Source organism: Brugia malayi (genome assembly GCF_000002995.4).
Source record: "Brugia malayi strain FR3 genome assembly, contig: Bm_v4_Chr3_scaffold_001, whole genome shotgun sequence".
Classification (NCBI taxonomy): Eukaryota; Metazoa; Nematoda; class Chromadorea; order Rhabditida; family Onchocercidae; genus Brugia; species Brugia malayi.
In genome coordinates this window covers 7918567-7944218 of record NW_025062477.1, presented here as the reverse complement: position 1 = coordinate 7944218, position 25652 = coordinate 7918567, and the positions used below count along the sequence as shown (strand labels likewise).

General features: G+C 33.8%; 3 protein-coding genes across 5 annotated transcripts; 1 reads left to right on the top strand and 2 right to left on the bottom strand.

The window, feature by feature from the left end:
* Nucleotides 1-4009: 4009 nt before the first annotated feature.
* On the top strand, nt 4010-11792 carry Bma-rbm-12 (swan, putative; the record flags this gene model as incomplete). Of its 2 annotated transcripts, XM_043080376.1 has the most annotated exons (15): nt 4010-4493; nt 7169-7388; nt 7567-7699; nt 7865-8091; nt 8418-8563; nt 8712-8796; nt 8886-9036; nt 9229-9440; nt 9661-9822; nt 9968-10137; nt 10213-10386; nt 10501-10782; nt 10948-11120; nt 11255-11461; nt 11700-11792. In XM_043080376.1, the coding sequence occupies 15 exons, from the start codon at nt 4010-4012 to the stop codon at nt 11790-11792; spliced, it is 2919 nt and encodes a 972-aa protein (XP_042936310.1). The 2 variants fall into 2 exon arrangements, with proteins under 2 accessions (XP_042936310.1, XP_042936311.1); XM_043080377.1 differs by lacking the exon at nt 4010-4493 and having other exon boundaries at nt 7348-7388.
* Nucleotides 5134-5553, bottom strand: Bm14493 (Uncharacterized protein; the record flags this gene model as incomplete). The annotated part of the gene is made up of 3 exons (XM_043080378.1): nt 5134-5151; nt 5261-5335; nt 5542-5553. 3 exons carry the CDS (start codon nt 5551-5553, stop codon nt 5134-5136), a joined length of 105 nt encoding a protein of 34 aa, XP_042936312.1.
* A 3344-nt stretch (nt 11793-15136) lies between the features above and the next one.
* On the bottom strand, nt 15137-25555 carry Bma-gex-2 (Uncharacterized protein; the record flags this gene model as incomplete). Of its 2 annotated transcripts, XM_001901140.2 has the most annotated exons (30): nt 15137-15322; nt 15423-15570; nt 15703-15824; nt 16003-16146; nt 16321-16415; nt 16653-16782; nt 16945-17018; nt 17092-17182; nt 17270-17345; nt 17462-17529; nt 17631-17724; nt 18129-18331; nt 18724-18843; nt 19018-19126; nt 19688-19861; nt 20119-20275; nt 21225-21378; nt 21704-21866; nt 22128-22294; nt 22400-22642; nt 22777-22871; nt 23012-23120; nt 23327-23431; nt 23591-23695; nt 23982-24102; nt 24207-24388; nt 24489-24590; nt 24796-24873; nt 25009-25170; nt 25508-25555. In XM_001901140.2, 30 exons carry the CDS (start codon nt 25553-25555, stop codon nt 15137-15139), a joined length of 3825 nt encoding a protein of 1274 aa, XP_001901175.2. The 2 variants fall into 2 exon arrangements, with proteins under 2 accessions (XP_001901175.2, XP_042936309.1); XM_043080375.1 differs by lacking the exons at nt 24207-24388; nt 24489-24590; nt 24796-24873; nt 25009-25170; nt 25508-25555 and having other exon boundaries at nt 23982-24080.
* Between the last annotated feature and the right edge of the window lie 97 nt (nt 25556-25652).

Sequence of the window (25652 nt, the reverse complement as noted above, 5' to 3'; positions counted from 1 at the left end):
ATTTTCATTTAGAGTGATTGTCCCCTCCGATTGTTCTACGCCGTGAAAGCATAAGGTGCAGTTTTAGTCTTTTCTATTGAGAAATAGCTGTGATAGCAGCTAGGTTATTATTAAAAGGTCGGAGTGCTCCTTTGCATTTAAAAGGTCAAAACTTCTTAAGTGCAATTTAGTTGGGATGACCTAATTCTGTCCCATTTCCAAATCTCATCTCCTTTCATCCTCAGCCTACAATCTTCATTCCCTATGAAACAATAACGGAAGTGTTAGCTTGGTGTTATGGAGGTCATGACAATACTATACATTATCACAGAATTCCTGAAATCGACTTTATCGCTTCAATCGAGAAAACTTATGCACAGGGACATCAGTTCGAGTATGATTGACGTCGAAAATATCAAATGAACTGACTTTCGTCTTCCCCCGCAGCAGTATAAGTCATGTCGTTTGTAACCAGGATGGATCTGTAACCTTTGACCTCGAGTAGTCACTGTTTACTTCTTCCTTCCACCTTCATTCAAAATTTCCATCGCGCTGGACCAACTCCTATAACACTGCAAAAGTACGCTCATCAAATGTATCAATCGATTTATCGATTGCAAGAGGGTAGACGTGAAGAGAGAATAAGCATTTGAGAGGGAAGGAGAGAGAGAGGGAGGAGGGTAGAGGAAGAGCCCTCTCCGACATGTGCACTGCGTTGAATTATGTCGACTACACTGAGCTGCGTCGTTCTGCGGGTTGGTTATTGGTTTGGTTCGAGTCAAGTTGAGTCAATTCGAGTTGAGTCGAGTCGAGTCGAGGAGTGAGTGCTGCACAACTAACTTCAGGGAGTTGGGGACAACTTTTCCCATCTCTCCTAAGCCTGTCCTTTAGGCCATAACCATGGAGTGACATTTTTTTCTATCCGAAAAGTGATCCGAAATTCACATTAACATAATTTCCTGCCTACTATTTCAAAAATAATTGGTCAGCTGATCGCTCTGATTCTCCTCACTTTTCACAATCGAGCAAATAACATATCAAATCAGAATATAGTATTTATTTTTAAAGACTCAAAAATCGATTGATCTATTTTTTAAGGATTGCTTTCTATCGAAGTTAGGTAATGCTTCTCGTAGGATAGGAAGCTTTAGGATTTTCACATTTTATGTTCATTTTTATCCAAATGGTCAATTGATTCTTTCATCTAGCTATTGTTAGGTAATGCTCACAGGATCTGAAAATTGATTTCCTACAAATTTTGAAAATCAGGAGCTTTTTTTTTTTTTTGTTCTTTTTTTTGGTTACCATAAAATTGGAGGTTGATCTCCTACGAAAGGCCAAGCAGTGGTCCTCACAAGATCCTTCTATATTTGTCTCTAAACACTTAACTCAGTTATATTTCATGCTCATTCCTCTCTGTTTCCATTTTAGCAGAGTCCTCATCATCGGGTTCACCATATGATTGCCAATTGTCAAGATTTTCTACGTTGGAGATAGCTCAGCAAAATGCTTTTTAGAATAATAGGGATATAAAATATTAGGGATGTTAAATCGTTTGTGTTGTGAAACGTAATCCTGGAAGGGGAAGGGGAGTTCGGTGATAAACTGTTATGCATCATCCTATTTTGAACAGTCATTTTTATGTAGCGCGGCAACAAAATATTTCTGGAAGAGAAATATTAATTGAAGACGGAAATTTGATAAAATCCTGTGCAGTAACCGGAAAAGAGATTTAATTTAATTTAAAATATATTCGCTACGTGAATCCGAGTTGTACGTCGTCATGCTATTATCAGATATCGGATGCTAAAATATTCTAATAAAATATTTGATATATGGTTGGCAAATTGTTTTATGTTCAAGTAATATTGAATCATTTCATCATGATCGAAATAACCTGATAATTTGGTACCAGATGTATCTTTTAAACGCAGTTTCTCTTCAAATGCATATTGTGCATATGATCTCTAAACTTTCTGAAATTTTTGTAGCCATTTGGTTCTATGTTTAGTTGTCCTTCAGTATTAATTTTGAATCTTAATTCGTTAAAATATTTAAAGTTTTTCCTGGTAGTTTAAATTTGCGACATTAATATAAATAGCGTAAATAGTAAAGTTCCGAACTCTTATAGCAAACACAACTTTGTCTTTGATTGACTTCAATGGTTTATTACAACTCTGTTTACTTTATCTTGTTTTGCTGGTTTCATTGCCGAGGCTTTTGCGTGGGATGAGCATTTTCATATTGCGGTGATCCGGTTTTAGTGTAGAAGCTTTTTTGGGTATTCGACGGGTTGGCATTGTAGTATGGTTCGCTTTTCTTTTCGGGTTTTTGGAGAGTAGGTTGTGGTGCTGTTATTGCGTAATAATTTGTTGGAGTCTTCCTAATGTTTTATTCATTTGTATGCAACAGTAGAAAGGGGATTGTTGTTTCCAGAAATAACTTTTGGTGAATGGTTTTATTGCTCTTTCGTCCGTGATAAAGTGATTACTAAGAGTTTAATTTTACCAGTATGCCTTAACACTGCCCTTTGTGGGTGTTCATTTCGAAGGCTACTGTTTTGATCCGTCATGTATTTCCATACTTTAATACTCTGCTCAGTATTTCTTTGCATTTCCTATGCGCAAAAATCTGGCATATAAAACTTTTGGTAGAGAAGGAAATTTGATCGGTAAATGAGACATGACGTGTCGCATAACATTTCTGGAATTTAAGAGATTAAGCTCGGTTTTATGTGAATTGAACTCATTTTCTCAGTTAGACCATTATTTTATGTCTGGTAGGTTATACAATTAGCAGTGGATATTCGGCTGTGCGCTCACATGCATCACTTACTATCTTACATCTTCTGAATGGACTGACTTTTCTCGACAGTGTAAGGCAAAATAAATTTCGCGAAGTTAAATATTTTATTCGCCAAATGCCACATTATGCAGATTGGTTTTGAAGCATTTATATGAAACTATCAGTGAAGTTTATTCTCTTGGTCACCACATATCTAAACTTTTTTTTTCCAAAACATAAATTCCAAAACACGTGTAGAAATAAAGCGAAATTCTTTCATCATCCAGTTATGTTACTTGGTTATAGGTTTTGAAATTTGTCCTTTAGCTTCTTGAAATTTAAATCGCTCGAAATTTTATCCATCCGCTGACTGAAAAACATTGGAATATCCCAGCTGAATCTGCCGATTTATCAACATTCATCCGAATACAAAATAATTTGAAAAACATCTAAATGTAAATTCGGAATTGGTTTAACAGCTGATTTTATTTATCAAATTTCTGAGACCATTACACTGTTGTATCTTGATGAAGGAATATATCAAGAGCATTCTTCGCTCATCACTTTCTCCATTTCGGCCATTTTTTGTTTCATCAGCAATTGTTTTTCTCAGGTTAAATTCTATGAAGAAAGCAGGGAACCGAACGAACTATTAGATTTTGCAAAAATGCGAAACAAAATGGGGTTTTGGGATGTAGAAAGCAAAATAAATTTGGCGAAGAATATATACATTTACATGCATGCACAGTTCCTTAACTCTTTTTAAAATAAGCAAAAATTGCCATCTTTGGAATGAATTGGATTCAAAACTAAACTCCACCTGGTGTATTCCTTTTTCCCTTGACTGTTCACTTTATTATAAGTCATTAAAAAAATTGTCTTGCTTTTTTCACTTTCGCTTTTTTCCATTCTTCAACTTAATTCATAGATCCAAACAACTTGTCGAATTTTTATATTCGAATGAAAGATTTATCTTGAAAATTAAATGAATTTGGTATTACAAGCTGCAGAAATTGCAAAGGCGCCAACAATCTGCAAATTGCTAATTCAAAATATTTTTCATTAACAAGAAGAATTATTTTATGTGCCTAAATATTAATATGCAATTTAGAAAGGGTCTAACACACAAAAGATTTTCAAACAGAACACATAAATCGAAGTAATGGCTGTCCATTACGTTTCTTTAATCGTGTCGCGAAACGTTGCTGGAAATTAGTAAGGTGCACTTGTGATTCAGGTAGTCTTAATGTCTTGGATAATTCGTTTACAACGGTTACCGTTATCTGCGAATGCAGCAGACATCCGAACTTTTTTCGCCGGATTACGGATACCGGATGGTGCCGTACATATTGTTGGTGGGCCGGATGGTGATGCTTTTATTGGTTTTGCCACTGATGAAGATGCTCGTCAAGCGATGCGTTTCGATAATCGGCGCATACATGACCAACGTGTACGTTTGCTGTTGTCATCACGCGTTGAAATGGATGCCGTCATTGCAAAAGCTCGTGCCGGGGATCTGAATGTCGTTGGGGTAGCTTCGGCTGCATCCGTTGCTGCTCCATCGCTTAGACGTGATAGTTCTCCAGCGGCACGTCCAGGCGGCGTCCAAATCCCATCCGATTCTACAGCGGATAGTTTTGGAAATCAACGTATTGCTCAATCACAGCCGACTGTCGCGGACGTCTATGCAACAAGGAATGGCGGACACGGACAACAAGATTATGCAAGAGGTATATTGCTGAAGATTTTAAGAATTTTGGAAGTTTGGCATGAAGCGTTTGAGTAATAACGTTTAAATCTCAAACTTTCTTGGGAAAATACAAAGCTTAAGTTCCTGAAAATTAAAGTTTCTGTTTTTATTCACGCTCACTAAAGTGCTACATAATCAATTACGGGCAAAATGTTGCTCACTTTAGAACATGAACTATGTGAGGTGGTTAATACAAATATTGTAGAAAATTTATTACTTCCGGGTAATTTTGTGGTAATAAAACGTTGCCGTTCGATCCGTAACAGTCTGATCAACAATTTATAAAAATTTGTGCCAAATTGCAAATATTCTTAATTCAAGTTTAGGTAAAGTATTGGTGTAACTAGAAGTATCCTGATACATTCAAATATTGCATTATTGTATATCCCAATAGTAGATGAAGTTTTTCTAAGTACATCAAAATCTCAATTGCAAATTCTTGTGAATTAACAATATCGCGAAAAGCAGACGGTTCTTCCATGGCATCATCTTTTATTCCGTGAAAGACTAATTAATTAGTAAAAGTTGCAAGCACATTGAATATTCATATCAGTTTAGTTCGGAAATCGCTCAGCCTTGTTTCAAGTTAAATGTGTTTTGCTGTTGAAAAATTTTTTTATTTATCTCGGCGAGCGGCACTGTAAAAACAGAAATTGCTAATAATAACAGTATATGTCAAATAAGATTCTTATTGACATGTGCAAACAAGCGGTGACATGAGATTACCTTTAAAATGACTGTTCTTACCTTCGTACAGGTAAAATTAGCTACCTTTTCTATCAACCAAAAACAATGTAATCGCTTTGCGATCAGGTCGTTTCTCTGCAATAAATGTTCTTAGTTTGATATGAATATTGTGAAAAAAAAAAACAAAAAAAAAAAAAAAAAAAATAAAAAAAAGAATATTGAAACAGTTTTTAGTTTGTTGATTCTGTGATCTAAAAATGTTAAGCGGTGGTCATTTTATATGTAATAATTGAATAAGTTAGGATTTTGAATTTAAAAAAATTGGATTCCCTCCTTCATACCTGGAAGTTCATGTAATTTTAAGGAAGAGCGTCATTTTGGTAGTACATATTGATGTTGGAGATATGACCCTTCATTTCAGAAATAGTTATTTGTTGGTCTGCTTAGCAATAAATGATAATTAAGTCGCTGTTTCTTTTTTTTTTTTTTGTCATATTAGTTCTTTAAGATTTTTGGGGTTTTTTTCTGTCTTTTGGCTTAAATTGGTTTCCTGATTTTAAATTTAGACCAAGTTAATGAGCGGCAAGCAAAAAGGAAAAAATTTTGATCAGTAATAGCAAATAAATCTCTCTGTGCTGAAAGCATATGGCTCTTTATGTTAAAATAATACAATTAAGTCACTAGGTTGATAAATTGACAACTTGTTCATTTTTATAATTTTTATAAGTATCAAAATTGTGAATATTCAAAAATTGTTTTTATAATTTATTTCATAGGATAGCTTAATTCATTGTATTAGATGCAACGCAAAACTTTTAGCTGTTGACAAAGAATTATTGGAAACTGTTTTGATCATCTTGCACATTACATGCACCTTCCATTTTTCCGCCGAGAATTGAAATATTCACTACCTGCTTTCTAACATTTTTATCCGATCAACACTTTGGTTTAAAAAACGTTAATTACCCTGAGAATTGACAGACGGTGCAGTTCTGATAGAAACATTTTAAAGTCGTGTTTAGCCGGTAAGAACTATGTAACACAGGCAAATGATCCCGTCAATCTCCATTATTTCTGAGTTTATCCCTTTTCAAGTAGTGTTTTTCAATAAGTTCCCTTTTTGTTTCTTCATCCTCAGTTTTTAAAGAAAATGAAAAACTGAATATGGAAAAAGGTTTAGTACAATATTCCCTATTAAACGACAACCTACCATTTGAAGAAAGCACTTCACAAGCATTAAAATCTTTAAAGAGATTGAAAAATGAGACATTCAATAACAAATTAAGATTGGAAAAATGAAATCGGAGAAAGGGGAATTCAGGAAGTTTATTGTTCGGTCTTATTTGGCTCTTTCGTTATTTTCATTTATGTTTTCGTTTAACTGAAACGGTGGGACAGCCATAGCAGTATTCTTTTGCCTACTTTGCGTCCTTATTCCAGTGTTTTGTGCAGAATCGATATAAAAATTTGTAAAATACATCTTAAATATACGTTGAGTTCTTTGAGTTCGTTGACAGTTTATTTTATCGATATACTTTAGATGAAATGAAATAGGAAAGTAATAGATAGTGGAAGCATTTAGCAAGTACATCTCGTTTCACATCCGCTATTCTATTTAAAAATAATAGTGATTATTGATGCATACTTAAGCAATAAGTAAAGAAGAAAAAAGGTTATAAAATAGTTGGAACGTTTGGTCAAAATACAATCTGGAATATTTTGCCATTTCGTATCGCACTCAAATTGTTAAAAAAAAACTGAAATCGTTATGAATACATCCTTACAGTATTTGAATATGACCTAGACGAACAGAGAAACATTTTTTTTTAATGCCTCTCTGTTTTTAAATTAAAAAAAAAAAAATGTAATGGACAGTCCATCAGCGGAAATGATGGTGCTCTGGATTCACATTAAAGCTAATAGTGAATAAAATTTGAACTTAAATATAAAACTTGAATTGGTCTTTAGCGAATGTAACAGAGGATGCTTGGAACCGTGCAGCCGATGGTGCTCTATCGGATTCCTGGAAAAACGGTTCCCAGGGAAGCTATGAACCTCGCACAGCGAGTCGTCAGGCAACAACAGCAACAACAACAACAACACAATCACAATTAGTACATTCAGTTGGACCATGGCAAGATCCTAAAATGCTGAATGTACTGGGACAAACTACTCAGTCAAGTTCTGTGTAAGTATTTAGTTCCTTCAGAGATATCTCGAAGAAACCCACTCGAAAAATCTTGTCCATAGCTGTTATGAGATTATAATTAATTTTCACCTGAAAAAAAAATTACCTTTTGAAAATCTCTATAACATTAAATTTTCTGCCAAACAGAACAATAAATTAGGGTCATTTCCACTTACAGATACCAACAATCTAATCGTGAAGAACGATTCGGTCAGTATGAACAAGATAATAATTTTCAAGGTTATAACGCTAGCGTTCAAGCAGTGGTAACAGCAACAGTTGCTTCCAGCGCAATTACACAGGTCCCTCCGGTATAAAATCAGTCACCTTTCTGTTTAACTTTCTTAGAAAACGTTCTACTAGTACATCTCTTTAGATAAAAAAATCAAAAAAGTTCAAATTTAAATGAGATTTCGCTTCCAAAATTTTTCTAAAGTCCACATTTCATCAAAATGGAGTTTGTTACTCCTTTGCAGATATATCAGCAAACTAATGTTGCTGCTCCTGCGGTTCTACCGGGTCAAGTCCTACCATTACCGCCGTCAATTCCGGGCCTTCTTGTACCACCATTACTGGCAAATACTTTGCCGGTCAGTGCTGCTACTGGCACTCAACCTGCATCTGGATTAGCGAATGCTCATGCATTTGTTGCGCGATACACTGGCCGCAATGGACCAGTATTCTCAGCTTTACCGACACAACAGTAAGTTTTATCCCACTTTTATGCCACCAAGATCACGAGATTTGATTCTATAATATGATGGTGATATGTTATATGCCGAATACATCAAGCTTTCTGAAATAAGCTCTCATAATGTTAAATACTGAAAGGTTCATTTTTCCCTGTAGTTATTCTAGTAGTGGTCTTTGTCTTTTTTGATACGTAATATTCCTTTTATATGGTTTAGCCGCTCTTTGTCGGTGCCATTTACCCTGTGTCAAAAAGTAATCTAGTTTTACACGTCTCTCGGGGTACAGAATGATATGAGAAAAGATTTCGTTTTAGCAGAAAAATATGTTAATTTTTAGCTGTTTGGCAGAGGATAAACAGAATTGCTATGTGGAACTCAGCCGGCTTCCGTCGGAACTTTTACGTCCAGCAGCTCTCGAACATTTCTTGCGTCCATCGACGCCCCTCACACTGTCATCTGTCAAAGTTGTTTTCGATCCGAAAGGCAGTTTTTTTCTTCATATCTTTAAATAAATTTCTTAGCATTTAAACAAATTAAAAGCCAAGTGTTTTCGAAAATCTTAATACTAGAAAACAACTACATTTTCAAAGAATCACTTGGGTTCAAAATCAATAATTTTGAATTATTTAAGGTTTCCCATTGCATTCTCTGGTACGTTTCGAGTGTGCCAAAGATGCCAAAAACGTACTAGACAGAGATGGAGAACAAGGCATAAGGTAAGGAAGTTGAGAGAGGGAACAAGACATGAGGTGCTAACCATCCTTTCATGATTTTATGAAAAGTCTTACCTTTTTTAATATAATAGGATTCGTTCTTGTCCGAAGGAAGTATTCGATAACGCGGTGGATGGTAGTCTGCAAATTCCACCAGCATTCTTACAAGGTACAAAGGAGGCAGATTATCATGACGAAAGAAGTCCGCGTACTGGTGCTTCATTACGACATCATCGCAGTCCTGTATGACATTATATTTAGAATAATAAATTCGAAAAAAATGTGGATTGTAATGGAAATTTTTTTCGATATGATTCCAGTTTTTTAAAAAAACAATTTTATACATTTTTCTGTGTTTTTGAATAAGCTGTTTTAAAATTACATTTTATTTTAAAATCGTATATTTTATATACGGTATAATCTTTCCAGTTGCAGGAAAGACGTGATTTTGATGGGAGATATGATGAACGTCCTCGTGTTTTGCGTGATCACGAAGACCGTTATCGTGGTTCTCGACACGGTCGCTCACGTTCGCCTCGAGATTATCGAGACTATCGTGATTCGAAACGACGTGGAGTTGATCCTGGTCGTTATTGCATCGAATTCACCAATTTGCCGTTTCGGGTTACGGAAATTGAAATCCGGGAGTATGTTTAAATTTCTTTAACCAAAGAAATCGTAAGGAACTACCGTCAAGAAACCATTTTTCCTTAAGTTCTTATTTTATGAAATTTGTTTGGAGAGTTCAGACAAGAAATTTCTTCTGATTGCTTATGTTGGCTGATATTAATATCCCTGTAATAATATTGTAAGCAGTACAGAATAGAACTCAGTTTTTTAAATGAAAGCATCGAAATTGATTTTTAGGTATCTTGGTCCGCGTTGTGAGCCAACAAAAGTGACTCGGGCTTATAATGAAGATGGTCAAGCATCAGATCGTTGGATTGCTGAATTTAGCACATTTGATCTGGCAGAAAAAGCATATCGTGTGCGTGGCAAGATCAATGAAAGACCAATTCGTGCAAGAAGGTGCGCTTAGATTTTTCAGTTTTTGGTTCATTTTTTGAAATTAGTATTCGAATGAATTAAGGATGCCGAAAATATTTCGGATTTGTAAATTTTCATTTAGATTAGTTAGAATAACAAATGACCAATAAAAGTGACGTATTTTCAGGATAACAAATGAGGACGCAGATCAGATGTTGGCAGTACCAGACAGATTTGGACGTCAAAAGAAGGAAGAATATGAACGGAAGCATGGAGGCGACTCATCAATTGCTCCACTTCTTGATTTACCAAGTCGGTCTACTGAAGCAAGTTTACATTTCCAAGAATCTTCCAAAGGTTAGCTTTTGTACTTCTTTTAAAGTAAACGATTTATATAAAAATGAATAAGCTTAAAAAATGTTTTATATTTAGGTCGTGGTACTCGTGGACGAGGAGGATTCTATCGAGGTAGTCTTATTCATGGATATCACAGCGAGCGGGAAGTTGGAGATGTGTCTTCCAGTGGTTTGAATGGGATTGCTAGTTCGTCTTCTGTGGCACCACCTCGTTTTCCAACCTTTCGTCTACATAGAGGTCTTTTACAAGGTACCGCTATAGCGCCTTAAGTTTTTCTTTAGAAACTCATTTACACTTAATTTCATCCATTTTAACAATGATTTTTTTTTTTTTTTTTTGTTTTTGAAATATTAAATCTTTCAGGAAGTCGACCTCGCCCACCACTTATCTCTCCACCGACTTTTTTCGGAAACACGACACCTTCAACTATTCGGCAACGTGGTCCGCCGCCTTCAGGTCGTGGTCCTCCTTTGCTTCGTGGTCCACGTCCTCCTATACTTCATCCACCAAATAATGGACCAGCTGGGCCAATTCCAGCCATTCCACCTCCAAGTGTGAAATCGTGTCTGATGGTCGAGAACGTTTCTGAGAGTGAAAATGATATAGACGTTGCCAAGTTCTTGCAGCTAACTCAAGCTACTCAAGGCAAGTTTCATACACAGTTTCACGAAATCTGTCTCACGAGAACACCTTTATAATATCTCGTTAGCTTATTGCGGTATTGCCTACAACAGTCCGCTACTGTAATGTTTTATAAGAGAATACCTTTTTTTTTTTATTATCACAGTCGTGTATCTGTTGGTATTTTAGCGACATTACGTCGAGCGGCTGATGGAATATTTTATGTTGATATGGGTGCCATGGATGAAGCTACAAAAGCAGTGCAAATGTACAGTGGTTTGAAACTTGGAGAAAATGTTATCACAGTCACGGCAATTACCCGGCAACAGATGCACCTCGGTGTTGATAAAAAAGTTGAATCGGTGGGCTCAAAGAGTCGTTTTTTCTGAAAGCAATGAAATTGATCAGTATGAGCACTGAATCTGTATTTAAATTATTCAGAAAATATAATTTTTCATAGTGGATTTTATAATTCTGATGGTTAAATAAAATTTAGGTAGAAATGTTGGAACCAGAACTGATTGCATCCGTAGGAGAGCCAGGTACAGTTATTAGTTGTCATGGTTTTCCGGCAAATGTCACTTTGACTGATGTGGCTCAGTTCTTCGACAAATATTCGCTGGTGGAAAGTTCTGTAAGAATAAAGCTGGACGATAACGGAATACCAACGGGCGAATGTCTCCTAGCTGTCGGCTCACCTCACGTTTGTACTTCCATTAATTGAATATCAGTGATTGTTATGAAATCGTATTATGAGATTGAAAATTCAGAACAATTCGGAAAACATTGGATAATACTTTTTGGAGCAACTGTTAATGAATAACAAAATTTTTTTTTTTAAATAAAATAAATTGTTATATTTCTCTGGTTTATTAGTTCATTAGTGGGGAGTTTGTTTAATTTAGAATATTTATACTTTTGTATTAAAAATTCAGTTTTAGGAAGCGAACAAAGCCGTAATGTTGCTGAGTGGTCGGAAGCTCGCTGGCTCAACTATAACAATGTCTGTTGTTCGCGCAGCTACAAAACAGTAGTTCAAGTTTTCTAGTAACGTTTCTTATTCTCATCAAATTGTATTCCAGTTCTAAATTTCAAGGTCTTTTCAGATATTCCTGTTGTTTTATTCTTCGTTTCTTGTACTTCAAGTCTGTTCATCTTGGAAAATTGCATGATCTGATTAAAATATAAGTTAATAATATATGGATTCATTTTTACTAGATTTGGATAATAATGCAGTTCAGAACTATTAGACAAAAATGTTGTTTCTGTAAAAAATTACTGTTGAAATATACTTGGCAGTTGGCTTTTTGTCGTGAAATCTCCTGAAATCAATGAATACTCAATTTTCAGAACCAGAAAAGCTGGTACATTTTATTATTTATTAGGGTTGTAATAATCTTTGATTATCTGGATTCCCTGTTGGTCCATCCTTCATTCCGTCAGTTTTTTTTTCTGATATGATGTCATCCCTCAGGGACGGATACTTTATTGATCTCGGCGTATGCAAATTAAGTAACCAATTCCTGTTTTTGCCTTTTGTAGAACCCCTATTCATAGTGTTTGCTGGTCACTAGCATGTAAGTGGTTGCCTTTTATCCTGTTTTTCAATTTCAGGTTTTAGTTTAAATTGATACATTTAAAATTTTTGAAATATATTACCTTTATGCATTTAATATTTTAACTTACTTTTGCAGTTGCTTTACTGATTGTAATTTATTTGTTGCTGCGTTAATTTATAAATCCGGTATGCAGGATGTACATAAGTTGATATGCTGAGAAAATGGGCATAGTGTTTTAATCGAAAAAGATTTAATAGCAGAAACGAGCCAATAGTGAACGGTTGCATCGTTTTAGTCTTCATGAGAAAAATATACTTATTTTTTGGATTAAAACTTTGATGCTTGAAAGCGAATATAGAGCTGTCTTGTAGAAAAATAAAAATTAATGGGAAAATTGGAATGGCAACTTCCGTTTCTGTTGTTTTCCTCAAAACTCCATTACTTTGCTAATGATTTTATGATCTGATTGTCAGCTCTTTACTCATAGTTCACCTATGCGAATTATGATCAATGGTTGTGGCCATCGGTTCGATGAAATCTGTTTTGTGGATGTTAAGTGCCAGACATTTCACGGAGCTGCCACTGGTTTTTCTACCAATTATTTATGGATCTATCACCAAAGATTTCATTCATTCAAATCAAAATTCTCTTGCTCTTTCAGTTAGTTACCCAAAGCATCATAAGTTGCTGATAAGCCCTCTTCTGCAACTATAAAGCAAGATATGAAAGCACAAACGAATAGAACTTTCCCAACTGTTTTTGATCTTTCACTGTTTCCTTTCAACAAGAATTGTCATAAGAGTAGAAAAAAGCAGAAAGATGGTTCAGCAAGTCGGTCAGTAAGAACAGATACTCCATTCACTGATTTTATCAATATCAAGAAATGAATTCGGCAAGGACAGGGGACTTATTAATAACTGCTAGCAATGTCCTGTCCAGAATTTCTCGACCTTGTTTTTATGTCCACCTTATTTACATTAATTAACCTAATCATCGCGAACCCAACCCATCACCGAACTAATATAATGTTTATAAATACACTAATCTTCCTCAACATTGTCTGAAAATAGTATTAATACTTTTACTAATGGTGCTTTGAATATTCTGTGATTTATTATAATTTTTATTTATATAAATCAAGGTGACATATTCAGTTAATCTATACATGAGTGCCCTAACATACGTTACAGAAGTGTTTACCAAATCAATAAAATAGTGATAATCAAATTAGGAAAGTGATCCGTAAATCCATAAGGATTTTAGCTCGAACCCCAAATAGGAATAGGTGATACGAGCCAAAAATCTACAAAACTAAACGAATTTAATAGGAAGCATTTGTTCAATCAATCGCATATGTAATTTGACCAAAGTTGAAAGTTATATGTTTCAATTATATTTATAATACAAAAAAAAAAAACGGGATAATTTCTACAGCTTCAATAAAACTGATCAATTAACCATTCCTATTTAAAAGAGATAACATTTAAGAAGTAACATCACTACTCTCATGGTATGAACATTGAATCTGCAAAGTTATCATTACATTTCTATCCAGGGTACTAAGTACATAATAAGCAACAGCTGCAGATGTTTTCTGTGCAAAATATTATCACCTGGTTACAAACGTTTATAATTCCTATGCAACATTTCTTTGAAAATCTCTCATACATTTGAAGTAGTTACGGGGAACTTTCTCCGCAACTGAATGAAGAATAAATAAAGTATATCGAAAGTTCAATTTTAGAAAAAATTCTCGGAAACTTCTGATAGCAGAAATCTGCAATTTAAACCATACAGATAGTTCTGCAAATTTGGAGAAAGACCCCACCATTATAAGATGCCATCTATTTTTCATCAGTTTCACTACAAAATCATTTTTTCTATTAATGAAAACATAAGAATCGTAAATGATGTAAATCAAACAATAAATAGTGTAGGCTTGTATACAAAACATAAAAGTTCATGTTGTTCCTGGAACAGATTTTTAATCGGAAAGTTCACGCTTAATGCATTCACACTGACTAGTACCGTAAAATCCCAACATGTACTATAACTCATTCAATCAATTAATCCAAATAAAATCAAGAAAACAATGGTTACACATGTGCATTAAATTAAAACCATAGGCAATCGACAATGATCTGAATCATAGGAGCTTTCTCCAAGAGTATAACTGGGTCAAATTGTTTCAACATTTATAAATCAGCCAATTTTTTCTTAATATTCTAATTTTGATATTTAAAACTTCCAGCATATGTCAGCAAACTGTTCCGATTCCAGCTTAAATTTTATGCAAGATCTCCTCTCTCCAAAATGTACTCGTAAGGTCTCAAAGACCAATTCTTGAGCATTAATGTAATATCGATGTTAATCTATCATCAAATATAAAATGGAGATGCATTCCAGTTTCCTTTCTTTTACAGTGGTAAAGATGCAAGTGATAGGAATTAATTCTGAGATCAATAAAACAACTTGCTAAACAATCGATTAAAAAATAAAATGAAGTTAAATATGATACAAAAAATGAAGCAGCACCAAACTGGAAAACCAATGCAAAATAAGGGCGAGTGGGAGAGAACATGAAGTGAGAATTTGGAACAGGAAAATGAATGGCTGTAAATTTGTTGGTTATAATAAAAAATTAACAGAAATTGGGCCATGCATTTATTGTGGGAATGTTCCTAATATAGTCCGAACTATCATTTATTCCATTGGAAAAATTTTAATACCAGATCGACTGCAGATAAGATAAATCTCTAAAACGAAAATAATATAAGGTTGTAGAAAAGTTATATTTCTAAAGAGAGAAGTTCCAGTTCTCAATCATTAGGAACAAAATTGTGTGAAACAGAGTGATGGATGGGTGGTGCGAATTCACGGACTTGTTCTTCCATTAGTTCTTCGCCATTTTCGCAAAGTGAATTAAGATAATTATTCAACACTACAAAGATCTGATTATTCAACAACTGGAATCGACGAATCCTTTCGACCATTCGAGAAAGTTTCTGAAATTTGTATTTTTGTACGCTGTATTTTTTGTGCAGAAGAAATGTAAAAATACAAACAAGGAATGGAACGAATCGAAAACAATAAATAAATGCCTACAATGCCATGAACGATATTATCTTTCCCATCAGCACGATGAACTCGTAGAAGATGATAACTGAAATCAAGGACTTCAAATCGGCGATGCTGATTCAATACAGTGATTATTGCGCAACCCGCCCAATGTAAACCATCACCAAAGAGAGCTCTGAAAAACACTGGCTCGAACAGTTTAAAAAAAAAAGAATTCTCTCTGATTGATTTGAAGCCGTAAAAAAAGTAAGATTAATGTACCGCCACGAATACCAGAATAGGTGGGAGAAATCATCAAGCAACTTACTCGATTAGTGGTTCAGTAACAGGGTTCAGGCCCTCCTGTCCTAAAAGTGGTGGCTGACAAAAGAAAAACTGAAGCGCTGACCATAAACGATGGAATTCCACGCATTCATCTAACCACATCACCTAAATTACGATAAACTATATTTGAGAAAATAATGTGGCATAGATTGATAAATTCCAAAATAAAAGAAATTTACAAATTTTGTTAATATAAGTAAAAATTCTTCGATTAAAATCGACATTATTCTCGAAGACAAAAAACTTTTCACATTAGATCTGGCACATCTGCATGAAAACAAACTCCGTTGCTAGGGAAGCCACCAGACCAAATAGTATCCATCGATAAAATCTTTTTGAATTTCAAAATAAACATCTCAAAAATATTCAGTCCACAGCAAAGACGTTCTTTCGTCAGCAATTCCGCTTCTCGAGCAATTGCTTTTTGCTATAATGAAACAAACATCATTCTGCTTAAATTTCTTTTTGTTTACTTTATATGCTGTAAAATCAAACTTAACAGTATTAAATTCATTAGGAAAATAAATTCAGTAGGAATAAAAAGTGCACGAGAACAAAAAATGAAAAGTATGCGCAGAATAAAAAAGTCGCAATCATTAACCTTTTCATCACCAATTTGTTCAGCAATAGCAGAAATCTGAATTCGTGCATATTTCTGCTCTAATTGCTTCATTTTCAGTTCCTGCTCTTCAACCTCTTCAAAAAATTCCTTGCAATATTTTTCAATTTAACTGATCAAACTAAATCAGGTATTCCTTAAACAATTTTGTATCAAAGTAAAAAGTTGGAATCCACAACTTACATAAGACAGCTCATTTTATGCAGGCATTTATTCTATCATAATTAAAGAACCCACAAATGAATTTTACTGAGTGCTCCATTAAAGCATTCTATAAAACTGGAAATGATGTTCAGTAAATCCGAAGAAATTACTTTTCGCTGGTGGACGTGGAATAACGTTTGTAAATGGTGCGGCCGTCAATAAATCCATAACTTCTTCTTGTGTTAAAGCTAATTCTAATTGCAAGCAAAAAACAATTATGTTGCCAAGTTCACGAAACACCTAAAAAGACTGTTCGAGAAACAAAATTTATAACTCAACTAGTTTTTAGCTTTTAAAATTTTTTAAGAAAAAAAAAAAACATGTGAAAAAGAAAAATCGTCAACCATAAACAGACTAAAAAAATTTTTACTAAATCTTAAAGGTAGACCCCAAAAAATTTACCTGACAAACATCCTTTTTAAGTTCGGTATAGCGCCCAACATTAGCCAAATGCGCAACATAATACTCCAACACAGCTAGAAGACATTATACAGGTTCAAAACAAAAACATATCAACTATGCCAATTCTTTCGAATAAATTCAACATACCAGGTGAACCATAGTCAAATCTTGGCAGTTTGCATACTTTCGGCATTAAATTGAAGATAGATCTCACATGACCACGTAATGGACCATTTACCTTCAAAGTAAGAAGTTTTTTGCTTCGTTTTAATGAATAATAATGAACTGCTTTGCAGATGGAAAGTGCGACGTCATGTAAGCTTACCAAATTCCGCACAATCTTGATTAGTTCCTCCAAAATAACTGCTATCCCTTGATAACCCAATAAACGAGTCACGGCCCTAAAAACTAAGTTTTCTTATATCCTTTAAACAATTATAGACTGCCAATTAAGACCAATATTTATAATGCTTCTGGTAAAACTAACTCTAAATTAAAAGCAAGCTATGTAACTCACTTTAAATGTGGTAATCCAATAAATCCACTATACAGCGAGTATAAATTTGTAAATGCAGCATGCAACGACTGCAACAATATAAGATAAATGAAAAGAGTTACTCAATAAATAATAAAACAAAGTATAGTAGCTTCGAACCAATCATCATTTAAAATTCCAGAAAAAATACTTTTGAACCCCAAAAATAGTGCACAGCGGCTGAAGGAGGACGTTCTCGTTGTGGGACCTTGCGTTTCGGGTCTTTCACCAATGATCGAACAAATCTGAAACTGTTTATAAAAAAATAAAGCATATACTAAATCTGTTCGGTTAAAATCTGTTGATGAAAATTGTTTGACGCATCATAAAATATGACGTTAACAAGTGTTAAAACTATTAATTTCTAGACTCAACTTTTTTGTATTCTTTTCTTTCCTTTCCATCTTTTTTCTAAAAACTGTATAAATTAATAAACAAGTTCAACTTCTACCAAAGGTATTTAGGCTATCGAAATTAAATAGATATCTACTTATTTTTGCAAAAAATGCTGCTATTCTTCAGGTAAGTATATCCTCTCAAAAAGATCCATTGTTTCATCAAGAATTCGAGAGCATAAAACGTCAGTTAGCTTAATCTACACGTAAATATGAAAACTTTAATTACTTGCCAAAGTCACAACAACACTAACCTACGTGTAGAGCCATTATAACAAAAGTTTGGTATTAGATCATAATTCAGCTCCCAAAACACATGCAAGGTGATACGTCCATATGGTGCTGAAACACTATGGTTTGCTTCGCATAAAAGTTCATTAAAGTCGGAAATCGAGCCCAACTGTTCACTTAAAAGACGGTGACATAGACGATTCGTTTCCAATAGGTTATCCAGTTCCTTAAATTGTTGCTATTAGAATGGACAAAAGCATTCCCAGCTTTTTATCATTCTTCAAAGTTCGACTTGATAATAATAAGTTGCAAACATAGAAAAGGATGTGTTGATGAAATATCAAATTGACGCCATGAACGAATAAATTGAATTCGGGTAATAAATGCATTTTCTTGAGTGAATCCTTTTTCCATTTCATCACTACTCTTGGTACTTCGAAATCTTGAACATACGCTGAGCACAACATAACTGACGCCATGAACTAATGAATTGAATTTAAGCCATTTAGAGCTAACCGATCAAAAATTTTCGAAAGGTCTACTGTTCAAATCCAGCGGAGCTCAGTGAACATTATATATCAGTGAATATATATATATATATATAATCAAATAACTTACAACAATAGAAGACAATTCTTCAGATTCAAATTTTGAAATAGCAACATCAATAGCCCGAATAAGAGATGTGTTGATCCTTTGGCTTACTAAACGATTCAAATCGATTGATCGACCCAGAAGCTGGATGAGATTTCGTATTTCAAGAAAGCTCATCAACTTGATAATAATAAATTGCAAATATAGAAAAAGATGTGTTGATGAAATATCACTTTTAAAGCACAATAAACAAAGTCATAAATTTATTTTGAAATTAGTAAATTGAAATAGGTCCTTCAATTATTTCATAATTTTTACCTGAACATGTCGCTGACAGAGTAAAGTTTCGTATCGGCAGTGAGGTGGTGCGCGAATCGTTATTCCCAACGCTTGACAATCTGCTTTGAAACGTTTGTCCAGCAACATGCTGAAAACATTTCCTATATGTGGAAATGATCATAAGCGCATGGATTAATATTATTCTGTGTTGCCATTTTTCTCCATTACTTTTAGTAATTTGATTACTGAGCACCATTAGCGTATAAAGAGACAACGTAACACCAATATATCGATTAGACTTTAGACATAATATTAATTATTTCGCTTTTACTGCTGCATTTACAAAGCAGAGAAAGCATGTTGGATTCTCTAAATAATAACGGTTAGTAGAAATCCAAGAATCATTCATGTTGAAAGACCAAAAGATTGAAAGATTGAAGGTTAAAATCAGAATAATAAAAGACTATTGTGGTACATGAGGGCAGATAAACGGCAATCCTATCCAATAAATGGTTTAAAAGAGGTGATCAATGACTGGTACAGTGTATCCTGCACCACACTAAGTTGCAACTGTATATCACTGCCGAAAAAAAGCATTACATTCTTCATGACTCAGTCCTACATGTTGCATCTAATCATATAAAACTGCAGTTGACTTAATTCGGGTAATGAACATCAATATAAATAAGAACAAAGAAATGAAATTTACTTTGAAGCCAGTTGCTTATAGTAGGTGAATACAGCATCGCTTATTTTGAAAACAAACTGATCAAAACATAAATTTACTTCGGCTTCAACTTCATCATATAAAAACTGCTTTTTGAATTTCTTCAATGCATAATGTGCGGCATCATTATACAAATCAAGCTGATAAAAGATAGACCTGAAATTAAGTATAATTAAAAAGCAAATATCATATTTGGTTTCCTCTCTACCGAATACCAAACGCACTTTTTTCTAGATTACTTCGGAAATATAAAGCAGTAAAAATATAGAGCAGTATGGAGCAGTACGAACAAAAAATTAAGATGAGTAAATCTTAATGTATAATAATTTAAAGTATTATGAGCCAAATACATCAGTATTTATAGAAATTCTGCAAGAAGTTTTTCGAAATTTGAATATTTCAGGAAAAACTACTCAATTAAAGCAGGGTCTTGACTAGTCAATATGTAATCGGTCAAAATCCACGGCATAGACATATCAATAGGAAACTGGATTCGGCGTCCCATTGTCATCTCTAGATAAAATTCACGAAACCATAACTGCGAAAGTTCACAACATTCACTCAATGTTTCTGCAATTATATTATTCATACTTTCTCATCTCACTGCATATGTATAAAAATTAAAACTGTGCCTTCTTCCTCGTATTGAATTTCATTTTCTACTTTATGATTTTCTACTGCATGATTTCCAATAAGTTTCATTTGGATTTGCTAACAGTACAGCCATCCACAATACTTGATAGTGATTAAAGATACAAATTCAGAACAGACTCAAGGCACTGGGCTCTAACACAAGCTTCTCAGACTGACAAATCATTATGATTAAATGTGAAGACCAAATAATAAAACTATTTAGAAATTCTACATAGAAATTGTACAAAACTATTTAGATTTTATTCTGGAGACAAAAACCTGCTAATTAATAGTGCTTCAAGGAAATTACTTATTACAATTTCTTCCGATGCAAATCAACTAATGAAGTTTGTTGAAATGATGCAAACAAATTATCAAAAAAAAATTTACAAAAAATTAACAAATAGTATTTTTTCCCAACATTCATCGTCCATACACCAACATGAAGGAAGAGAACTTTGTATTATACAGATTCAAACAAAAATTGAAATTGCTTACTACCGAAGTAAGCTAATTCTTTCTTTTTCGCTAGATTTTTTTTTTTTCATCTACGTTCCGAAAAATCTCTGCTTTTGTTATCCAAAAAGCTTTCTGAATCCTTTGAGACAATCTTAAGTAACACAGTTCTGTTTAAATTAGGTTACAGCAGTTTAAACCTCATCATGAAAAATGGTCACTAATTCTGTACCATTCTAGTAGCAACAACAACAATACCTTTTCTCACTGTCTTGATTGCCGATATGATTATAAACAGTATTGGACATAGCGATGAATTCGATTCGATTCTGTCGTGATATGTCTTTAGTACAGAAATAGTACACGAGGCACTTCTCAACATTAGTACAAAAGGTAACATCCCTTCCCAATAAATAAGACTATTACTTACCAGAAAAAGCAAGAAGGGCAGGCCAATGAAAACTTATACGTAAAAAATTTGCAAGCCGTTCTATATATTTCGATTCGATATCTTTACGTAATATTTTTTTGCTACCACTTCGTTCCGAAATCAGAGATTCAGTCATAGTACGAGCCATATATAACTAAATGTAACTGATTAATTGCTGATTAATTTTATCTGAATTTCAAGTAAAAAAAAAAAAAAAAGAACAGAAAGTGCTCCTTCCATTCGACTGCACCTCCAATATAAAAAGCTAAATTGAATAAATGCTTTCAATGAACACAGCGCAAACCAGCACAAGAGGCTTAGAGCTAAAACACATTCGCAGATAACAGACAAAGTCCACAGTAGGTATTCGATACTTAATTTGTCGATGAAAAACTTCCCTTTCGATGCATTATTGGATGAAGACGGGACAGAGACAAAATATTAGAAATGAAATATGAAATTAAATAAACTAGCGCTACCTGCGTGCTACTTGGTGCAACAGATCTTCGTGTTGCACGAATATCACTAATTGATCCTACTGCAGAATGTCGCTGTTTTTTCGGTTTACCCATTTCAACAGAATGCGGATCAAAATTTCCAGCACAATTGTCTACACAAGTATCGCATATTGATTGGATAATCCTGAAAAAATAATTATTAGGGTAGTAAATAAAGAAGCGGACAGTGAAGAGCAAAACGAGAATTGTCATCCAAAAACTTAAAGTTGAGAATATTATGCAATAAAATTATCATAGCTCTGAATTAGATCTTGAATATACTCAAAATCCTCTCCTAAATGAATAATCGGTCATTTTCTATATACTTTTAAAAAGTTCGTGGAGCATTATCTTTATCGTCATGAGAAATAAACAATTAACAATTATTACTGGAAAATAAACTTACCCCACCAATAAGTCCTTCTTATTTTTGACAGCTTTATGAAGTGGCTCTTTCAAGGTAATCTGAACGAAATCCTGCATTTCGGCATAGATATGCTTTCTTACGGCTACACTCAAAATTGGTTCCATTTTAGAAAGCATATGCTGGACGCTTTTGATCATTGATACAGACTGAAACAAAGATCATTTATGGTCCTAATTTGCATAAAAACAGTGAAAAATATTTTATATAATTAAAAATGCATTACCAAGATTTTGTACTTTTCAATAAGAAACCTCAATCAGTGCCGCTTTCTCGGCAGGTTGATAGTTATACTTTGTTGCTCGTTCATACTCTTCGGCTGTTTCTGGACAAGCTAAATTAGTACGATGATCAGTTGGATGAAGCAATTTCCATGAAACTGTTTCCACAACATCGCTAGTCCAGCTACAAAGAAGCTGAACACCACTTAGCATTAATCGTGTCATTTCTCGATTTTCGTCATCACCACGGGGTCCATCTCTATCATAGATAGCAACCTAAAAGTAAGAAATTTTAAATAATTTCGGGTTATTAGAATGGTCAAAAAATGCTTCATTACTTTTTTCAAACATTTTATTCAAGCTTATTGAAGTTACTTTTCCAAACATTTATTAAGTTTAAGAAAAACCACCTCATTATTAAGTCGAGAGAGATTTGTTACATATTCCAAATGTTGTTCACGCATTGTTTTCAATCTTTCCGTTATATTAACATGACACTTTTCACCTTTAACGTATTGATTTGCATTCTTTATTAGTAGCAGAAATACAATAAAGAAAATCAGTAATAATAGTCTATTTGAATTGAAAATCTACAATAAAACCTTACAAGTCCGATTCTAACAGAAAATATCAGTTGGAATCTACCTTCGTTGATTGCATTTGGCCACTTTGAAGGTTCAAAATAAGGTGATCTTTTAACAAATGAGAACGGTTGTATTTGCATATCGCCAAATAATGGCACCACTTCAAGTGACTGAAAACAAAGACTTACTTTTCTATAATTCTTGAAATGCTACAGAAAATATTCATTAACATCCATTTTCCATTTTCTAGAAAAACAGATGCTATATAAAACGTTTAGCTACCCATACATTACACTTTGTCATAAGAAATCTTACATTTCTTTATTATGTTTAGACTATAATATACAGACATATACAGAGATTTAAAGCAACAGACCTGGAAAATCTTGTCAAGTTTAGAAATACTGATTCGTTTACGTTGATCTAACTTTGAAACATTTGCACTATCGCCGTCCATTAAGAATAATGCAAAAGCTATTACCTAGAATTTGAAAATCCTGTATTTTCCAAAGATTTTAAAAATACTACCAAAACTCTGTTTCTAGGAATGCAAACGATTCAAACTTTGCATACTTTTAAATTACTTTTAAAAGTTGACGCGAAAACTAAAGCGTGAAAAACAAAATGAGAAAATCCATACTTTAACAAACATGTGCCGTTCGGCCGGAGTAATGTACATATGATTTTCAAATAATATTACGCAAATATTAACAACATCAGCCAAGATTTCTTCGTAGCTCTCAATCTAGAACAGCACTTTTTGGTAACAGTAAAATACGGTAGAAGCAAACAAAAAGCAGAGGTCCTTAGCCAACACATTTGATTTTTTTTTTCTCCTGTCCTGTCATTTGAAGTCCTGTCAGTTTCAATTCGAAGATGAATAACAGTTCAAGAGCATAGCCTTTACTGAAATATTAAAAAATTTGAAACTATGGCAGTGAGGCAACATTAACACCTATCTAAGTAATAGATGAACGGATTAACTAGCAAAAAAAAATCTTACGATTGAACAAAACTGCACTTAAACAAACCGACTGTAGTTCACTTTTAAGCGTATCCTTGATTTTATTTTGCGTTGCTAAAAACATACTCAAATTCTGCATTTCGTGTAACGTCTTTGTGTCCGACATAACTTGTAAGAATTGAGCTGACCTGGAAAACCATTTCATCACAACAGTGCTTTAATATGGACATTCTTTAAACTTATCAAACAAAATCGCATCGCTGATAGTATCGAAGTTAACTATCAAATTAACCTTCTGAATGTAGAAAAGTCGTTTTTAATTGATGCTTTCATATTTTTCAACTCATCAAGCACTGCAAACATGTTCAACGTCTTCCCAAGTGTTAACAAATATGCCTCAGATACAAAATCTTTTCGTTTCTCGGGATGACACAAACGCTTCATTTCATCACAGAAACGTGCAATTGCTTTATTCTACAATAAAACAATTTCTAAATAATAAGATGAATGTTGGTGACAACCAAATGGTTCAAAAATGCTATTCAGATAAACGGATAAAATTTTAATACATCACCGCAAAATGCATAAAACGGTGCAATTTCTCCACTTCAGGATTCAATACTTCAACAACTTTTTCATTTATTTCCACTCGATTCGGTTGGTCATTAGATTTTGCCTGAAAATTTCAGAGCTAAACATTTCTTTGTTACTCAAGTCAATTTTGAACAAATGGAAATTTGAAATATACTTTTTTAAAATCGATTCTCGCTTGGCATTCTATCCTCACTCAAATGTAAAGAGAAAAACTTATCTATACTTGAACTTTAGTTTAGTTTCAATATGTTTCATTAAACATATTGAAACTAAAGTAAAAAATTTACCATAGGAACAGCTCGTGAACAGCATCGCCAGGTATACAAATGAGCAGCATGCTCAAAACCTTCTGATAACATGCCATTCTGAATAAATCATTACAGAAAATAGATATATTCCTTATGACATAAAATTTAATTCAATAACCAATAATGACAGCGAATTCGTAAGAACGTTAGGATATAACTTGAACAATATGAAGAAAAGTAAAGTAAACTGACAAATTCTGCATGTCGCGTGGCTTCCTCAATGTACTTGGAAACACCTGTCACGTAAGCATTTCGGTCCTCAAAGTTCGTGTTAAACGATATGCGATATTCTAACGGTATTGGCTGTGCTTCGATGCATGGCTGATTGTCCAAAAGTACCAAATCATCCAAAAGCTAAAATTATTATCATTTCGAGAGTGATCTGAATATAGCGAACAGAAGTGCCTTCCACAACAATCGGATGATCAATATCACAAATCGCTCTTTATTTTACTTTAAAAAAATAGAATCCCAAAACTTTGCTGAAAAATCTACCTCTGACTATTACTTCTACTATTAGTAAAAGTCCTCATAAAATCGTACTTCATCATAAGATAATATTTCCATAGTAGTATTCACCGAGACATGGTCGTATGAAATTATACCGACAAATCATTGGGACTAATTTAATCATTCATATACAAAACCTTTAATATCTCGCCACAGGGAGAATTAAAAAAAAAAAATTTACATCAACATTCCCGACGGCATCTCGAAATGAAACTGTTTCTGAAGCCATACCAATTATATTACTTTTACTGCCAAAAACAACCTTTGTTCTTCCTGACATATATAATAATCATCAGAAACGACAACATAAGTTACAAGTTATCTTA